Here is a 6,922-nt window from a genome sequence, read left to right on the forward strand (position 1 = left end):
GGGGCCAGGGCTGGATTCAAACTCGCCACCTTAGGTGTATGTGGCTGGTGCCTTAGCCGCTTGAGCCCCAGGCGCCGAGCCGAGTCAGGTGTTGTTATTGTTTTGTTTTGGTTTTTTGAGCAGAGTCTCTGTTGCCCTGGGTAGAATACTAGGGCATCATAGCTCACAGCAACTTCAAACTCTTGGGCTTGGACAAACCTCTTGCCTCAGACTCCCAAGTAGTTGGCACTACAGGTGTCTGCCACTATGCCTGGCTAGTTTTTCTAATTTTATTTTATTTTTTGAGACAGAGTCTCACTTCGTCACCCTCAGTAGAGTGCCATAGCATCATAGCTCACAGCAACCTCAAATTCCTAGGCTCAAGTGGTTCTCTTGCTTCAGCCTCCCAAGTAGCTGTATACAGGTGCTTGCCACAACGCCTGGCTAGTTTTTTTTTTATTTCAGTAGAAAAGGGGTCTTATATTTGCTCAGGCTGGTCTCAGACTCCTGAGCTCAAGCAATCCACCCACCTCAGCCTCCCAGAGTGCTGGGATTACAGGGATGAACCACTGCATCTGGCTGCTGTTGTTTGTATCTGTTTCACAGCTGAAGAAGCTGAAGCCGAGGGAGGCCACGCAGCATATGCAGTGTCACATGGCTAGCACCTGGTAGGACTGGCCTTTGAACCTAAGTTTCTCTGAATTCAATATAGGCTTTAACCATAGTCTCACTCAGGCTCTTTAGCTCCTTTCTTCTCTTTTCACCCTCTTATTCTTTAATGTCTCCCTAAGGTGCTAAACTTTCAATGTTTTGTACCCAAACTAGTACAAAAAACTGCTACCAACTTCTCCCTCCTCCAGCCCCCCTACCATACAGTTACCCGATTCCCTGGAAACTCAATTTGTGACAAAACACACTATTTTCACCATGTCATTCCTTGCTGAAGAATTCACAGTGGCTCCCTCTTGTCCACCCTATTCAACTTGGTCTCACCCAGGCCACGCTCTACTGCAGCTCTGAGGGCCTGTAGGACCTGGCCTCTCACCACTGGAGCACACAAATCCGGTCCTCCAGACTCAGTCAGATATGGTGTCCCCAAAATAAATCCAGCCCAATTGCACCTCTGATTCCTTTGCTCATGGTTCTCCCCATCCTTAAAAGTCCAACTCATATCTTCACCCTTCTTGGGCCATTTTGCTCCTGTAGTGGTTTGAGTAGTTGGCCCCAAAAAAGGCTGTGTCCAAGCCTGACCCCCAGAACCTGTAAAGGTGAAGTTATTTGGAAAAAAGGTCTTTGCAGGTATTCAAGCATCCTAACTTAAGGATCTCAGGATGAGATATTCCTGGATTTAGGGTGGGCTCCAAATCTAATACTGGTGTCTTTAGAGGAGAAAGAAGAGGGAGATTTGGACACAGAGAGGAGGCCAGGTGAAGACAGAGGCAGAGATTGGAGTTTTGCTGCTATATGCCAAGGAACACCTAGAGTCACCAGAAGCCAAAAGATGCAGGTCTCTCCCCTAGAGACTTGGGAGGAAGCCCAGCTCTGCCAGCACCTTCATTTCTAACTTCTAGTCTCTAAAACTATGAGAGAATACATTTCTATTGTGTTTTAAGCCACCACATTTGTGGTACCCAATACAGCTTCTTTCTGATCTCTGTTCTTTTGAATTCCTCCTTTTATCACATAGATCTGCCCATGTCACTTCCCTGGCTACTGTGGCTGTGTCATCTGTAGGACAAAGTGCTTATTCCCCAGCATGATATCCAGAGATGGGCATGATTTGGTGGGACCTACCTCTCAGCCTCTCTCCTGCTGCGTCTGCCCCTGTACTTGAGGCCCTAGTAATGCCAAACTGCCATGTGTTGGTTCTCTCAACATGCACAACTGTTTTATATTTCTGGCCTTTGCACATTCTGCTCCTCCATGTGGACCCCTTTTCTCCCTCCCTTGTCCCCCTGACATACTCCTAGGTATCTATCCCCCAAATGGTGCTCAGACACCAGTTCCTGTGCTGAGGGCACACCTGAGGGCTGACAGTCAGTGTGAACTTGAACCCATTCGAGCCTCTCTCTCCCCCTCCTTGCCCTCCCCTCTGTCTTCTGTTTCTGAGCGCCAGGGGCCTGCCTGTCCTTCCTGATGTCTGGCTGTCTCATACCTGGGCCTGCTGTGTCTTCTCCAGCCACCGGGCACGGTCAGTAGGACTGGGACAATGCACAATGAGGGCACTAGACACACACTGGAATTCAGTGAGGTGGATCACCAGGAAGTTGTCTGGGTGGAGGAGAAGGTCTGCTTTAAGGGCTGGGCCTTATTGGTTCCCCATCCTGACCCCTCCTTCCCCTTGCCAAGAGGAAAGGAGGAGGAAAAAGCTCCCCATGAGAGAGACATACGAGGGTCTCGCAGGGGTCGAAACACAAGCTTCTCCAGCATCAGAGGGGGGCGGATGACCTTGGCTTTGTCTGCCTTGCGTTGGGGCTTGGTCACCAATAGCACATCAGAGAAGAGGAACAGGTACACGTCCAGCTGGGGGGAGAGGCACGGGAGAAAGAGACGAAATTAGCCAGAGCCGGGGGAAGGGCTTGTCAGGGAGCGGGGCTTGTGCATGGAGCTCATGTATGCCGGGGACAGGCACAGGGCTGGGGACGCCAGGTGGGAAGGGTGTCCATTTGGTGCTATCTCGCCCTTTTACACACAGGGAGTAGCTGGCTTAGGGGCATACAAACAACTGAGCTTAGCTGGAACTACATCCTCTTCCCAACATACACGCAGCCCCCTCCTACCATTTCCCTTGTTTTGCCTCACCCTGTCTCCCACCTGCCCTCCCTCCAGTTCAGCTCTTAGCTTCTGCACTCTGCCCCGCAGCCCCTCACCTTCCCTTCTCGGCCCTGGCCCTCCTTCAGGCGCACGGGTCCCTCCAGCAACAGCTGTCTCATGTGCTCAGAGCTGACCCCCAGCATGGGGGACATCAGGTCCAGGGTGGAGAATGGACGTAGGTTCTGAGGGACACAGGTAGGGGAGGGGACAGGGTGCTAGGCAGGCTGTCTCTACATCCCAACCAAGGTGGCTCTGCGTTCTGCCACCAGCCCCTCCCTTCTCCCTCTGTCCTCCCTGCCCCAGGGGCAGAGGAAATACCCCAGTGCCTCCTCTGTGCTAACCTCTGTCCCTCATGACCAGGAAGGAATGATGGATGCACCCCTTCTGTGGCCCCCAAGCCCAGGGTGTTCTAGCCTCTGCCTGCCCCTCCAGGCCTCCCTTTCACCATATTCCTGGCCCCTTGTTTCTCGTGGGCCCTCATCTTCTGTCCTCTCTCACCTTCTCCACCTCCTCACTTAGTGGTTCCAGCACCTCATAGGGGCCGATGCGCTGGGCCGCGGCCACCAAGCTCTCATGCTCCTCACCCTGGCGGACCTGCCCATTGATGTGTCTCAGGAACGACTCCACAGCTGCAATCTAGGTGAGTGGCTGGGAGTAAGGGAGGAGGGACAGCACAGAGTCCCTCCCAATCATTGTCAACTGCTGTGTGCTAAAGCAGGCCAAGCCAGGCAGTACCACACCCCCATACACACAAGGAATGGGACCTCAAGAGTGCCTGGGGATGTGTGCCCACTCACCAGCCCCCAAGTCCTCAGGATCTGGCCACTCTGGGGCACCTACCATGGCGTTCAGGGCCTCTTGGGTTTGCACCCCTGGGCTCCTCTTGAGCACGGCCTGGAGCAGCAGTGGATACTTGGTGATTCGCTGGTAGGGCTTGATGAGCAAGTCACCGAGCATCTGCCTCCCTGAGCTCTTGTGCTTCTCACACCACTGCCAGGAGGTGAGTGGGTCTCAGAAATCTGCTGGCCCCCCTGCCCTGCCTAGTGATTTACTTAGCCTGGGGCCCAGCCAGAGACTGGGATGACCTGGCTGGCCAAGACACACCTGTCCCCTCCCTGGGAGCCCCTGTCCCACCTGCACGAAGACATGGAAGAGAGGGTTAGTGTCTTGCTGCTCCCGGGCGTAAGCCATTGTCTGCTTCACTTGCAGGCAGTACTGGACGTAGGGCTGGAACCGCTGACCAAACTGGAGGGACAGACACAGGGCGGGGAGCAGGCAGGGGGAGGAAGGTGACGAATACAGGCTCTGGCTGCGGCACATGGGAGCAGGACAGCCTCACACGGGCCTTAGCCTAGCTCTTGCCAGTCCCTACCTTCCCTGACAGCCCTCTGCAGCCAGGCCTCCCTCTCTGGACTCCAGGAAGGAGCCTGAGGTCTGAGACAGACCCACACTGCCCTCTGAGCTCCCTCTGTCCCCTGGGCTGCCCTGTGCTTACTCTCCCACCATCAATAATTCAGCCAGACTGTCTTCAGGATACTGTGGATCCCATTTCAACCCAGAGTGAGGTGGTGACCTGAGGGTTTGCCCAGAAGCCCTGCTCCCTGTGGAAGGGCTCCCAGCAGACTATCCCCAACCCCTCTACCCCACTACAATACTCTTCTGCAGGGCCCTGACTGGCTAAAATTGTGGAGGAAAGTCTGATCCTCTGTCTTCTTGCTTTCTCTTATCATACGTCTCCTCTCTGGGTGACCCTGTGGCTTTTTACACCCACCTCCCAAGTCATCCTAAGGATCCCCTTACTTAGGCCCCTTTCTTGCACCTAGATGTTTGCTGGACAAGTCTGTAAGAATTAAGCTTTTATAGCTGATAACAAGCTTAGGCACAGAGCTTCCCTGAGACAACTGCATTTCCATTTCCTAAGGACCTCCAGATAACCATAGGACCTTTGGCTCACAGGTCACACTTATAGAATGGAGGGCAGGAGGTGAGGTGATATTTGTGGGTAAAGGCTATGCCCTGCAGGTCCCTCAGATCATGCAGGGACCCAAGTCCCATAGGCACAGGCATGTCCTACAGACAGGATCCCTCTGGGCCTCCCAGTCCTGCCCCATCTGGGTGTGGCTCCTTCCCAGGCCTCACCATCAGGAAACCACTTTGCAGGCTGACTGGGTCCAGAGGCTGGCCCGAGGTGCGGGTCTCCTCCAGGGTGGGCCCCAGCACCTCCTCCCAAAAGCTCTGATGGACTCGGATCAGGCTGGGGACATTTCCAAACAGGGTCTCAGCTGATACCTGGAAAGGGGAACAGAATTTAGCAACATGACTTTGGTAGGGCTCTATTTGGTAGCACTGGCTGTGGGAGGATGAAGACTCTAAGCTTGGATAGTTGAGGGTGGGGCCAAGGGCTGAGCCTGACTGCGGGCCCAAGAAGATCTGAGGGCCTCCAACCTTTCCTTCCTCCTCTGTGGCCTCAAAGGGCTGAGTACTATGCAAGGGGGGATCTGCGGCCTTGCTTGGGCTCTAGAGCAAAAGGGGAGCAGGGCAGGCAAGAGCATCCAGAAAATGGAGCAGTGGGAACTCAGGCCAACAGCCTGTAGGGCTCTCAATTCCACTCCCACCCCCACCCCCAGGATCCCCCCCCAGCTCCCACTCACGTCCATCAGCAGTCCCACTCGCTGCAGGTTCAGCAGGCCAGCAGCCAGAAGCTAGATGCAAGGAAAGAGACACAGGTCTCAGCACCCGACTGCCCTCCTCTTGGACCCCAGTCTGGCCCCCTCGGAGTCACTCCTTAGATCCCACCAACTTCAGCGCTGCCGACCCCTCTCCCTAGATCCTGGGAAGATCTGAATCAGAATCTCTTGGTATCCTGCCCCTCAGGTCTGGGAGATTGGGACATAATGCCCAGGAGATGGGTGAATGGTTGAGGACAGGGCCAGGGCTGGGGCTGAGGGAGGCTCACATCAGTCATGATCTTGAGCTTTCTCACGTAGATCAGCTCAGTGGTCAGCAGCTCCCACACTGCTTCCTGTTGGTGGCAAAGCTCCCGGCTCATCTCCTGGGGTGGGAACAGTGCTGCTTCAGGGAGGTTGCTGATCAGAACAGCAAGTGCCGTTTCTTTCTTTTTTTTCTTTGCAATTTTTGGCCAGGGCTGGGTTTGAACCCGCCACCTCCAGCATATGGGGCCGGTGCCCTACCCCTTTGAGCCACAGATGCCACCCTAGGTGCCATTTTATTAAGTGCTACTGGATCCACATCATAGGTTCTAGGTACACAGTACATGACCTTTTTGGTCCTCAATCCACCCCTCCGGTGTATAGATGATATTTGCCCCATTTTATATCTGAGGCAACTGAGGCTCTCAGAGTTGGCTGTCTTGGCCAAGGTCTCACCAGTAAGTGGCAGAGTTGGGATCTGAACCAGGATCAAGATGTCTCCAAATGCTTTTCACCATGACCCTACCTCCCAAGGCTTTTCCCTCCCCCATAGCAGAATGTGTGTCTGTAGCACTGTGGGGACAGACACTGCTTCAGGCCCACCTTGTGCCCAGGCACCAACTCCCTCCAGGACGTCTCGATAGCCAGGCCGCTGTCACCACCCTCTCCTATTTCCCAGCGCCGCCGGTCATCAGGGGGCAGGCGGGGCATCCCAAACATGCTGAACGTGTGCAGCCTCATCTCCAGCTTCTGGAGCTTGGTGACATCCTGTGGGAGCCGAGAAGGGGTCAGTCTCGGGCACTTCCTTGGCACCCGGGCTCCGGACAGCATGTGTGCATGTATCTGAGGTGGGAGGTGGCAAGCAGCTCTGAGTAAGGGTGGGTACATGGAGGCCTGTGGGTCAGGGATTGGCACCAGCTGTAGCTGGAATGACAGGGCAGAAGGCACTTCTGGAACCTGGTTGGAGGGGCACCCTGGACTGCAGAAAGGTTGCTGGACAGAGGGTTCTGACCTGGGCTTCCTGACCAGAAGGGTACTGTAGAGGGGTCTCTTGGTTTAGAACAAGGTAGGGAAGGGACAGAATCAGACCCTTGGCTCGGCACCTGTGCTTCAAGTGGCTAAGGCGCCAGCCACATACACCTAAGGTGGCGGGTTCGAATCCAGCCCTGACCTGCCAAACAACAATGACAGCTGCAACC

The 6,922-nt window shown here is 54.7% G+C and overlaps 1 protein-coding gene across 1 annotated transcript in view; it reads right to left on the reverse strand.

Moving 5' to 3' along the window:
- The window catches only part of PLEKHG6 (pleckstrin homology and RhoGEF domain containing G6), an 18,243-nt gene that overhangs the window by 6,816 nt on the left and 4,505 nt on the right, over positions 1–6,922 (reverse strand). The window contains exons 5-14 of the mRNA XM_003796414.2: positions 6,327–6,491; positions 5,750–5,845; positions 5,445–5,495; positions 4,933–5,082; positions 3,928–4,038; positions 3,634–3,783; positions 3,292–3,429; positions 2,850–2,975; positions 2,370–2,502; positions 2,135–2,250 (exon numbers count right to left, since the gene is read on the reverse strand). Of these exons, the coding sequence (XP_003796462.1) occupies positions 2,135–2,250; positions 2,370–2,502; positions 2,850–2,975; positions 3,292–3,429; positions 3,634–3,783; positions 3,928–4,038; positions 4,933–5,082; positions 5,445–5,495; positions 5,750–5,845; positions 6,327–6,491 (1,236 nt within the window). The remainder of the gene's footprint in view (positions 1–2,134; positions 2,251–2,369; positions 2,503–2,849; positions 2,976–3,291; positions 3,430–3,633; positions 3,784–3,927; positions 4,039–4,932; positions 5,083–5,444; positions 5,496–5,749; positions 5,846–6,326; positions 6,492–6,922) is intronic.

This window comes from Otolemur garnettii, unplaced genomic scaffold (assembly GCF_000181295.1).
Source record: "Otolemur garnettii isolate 467f Iridium unplaced genomic scaffold, OtoGar3 scaffold00104, whole genome shotgun sequence".
NCBI lineage: Eukaryota > Metazoa > Chordata > Mammalia > Primates > Galagidae > Otolemur > Otolemur garnettii.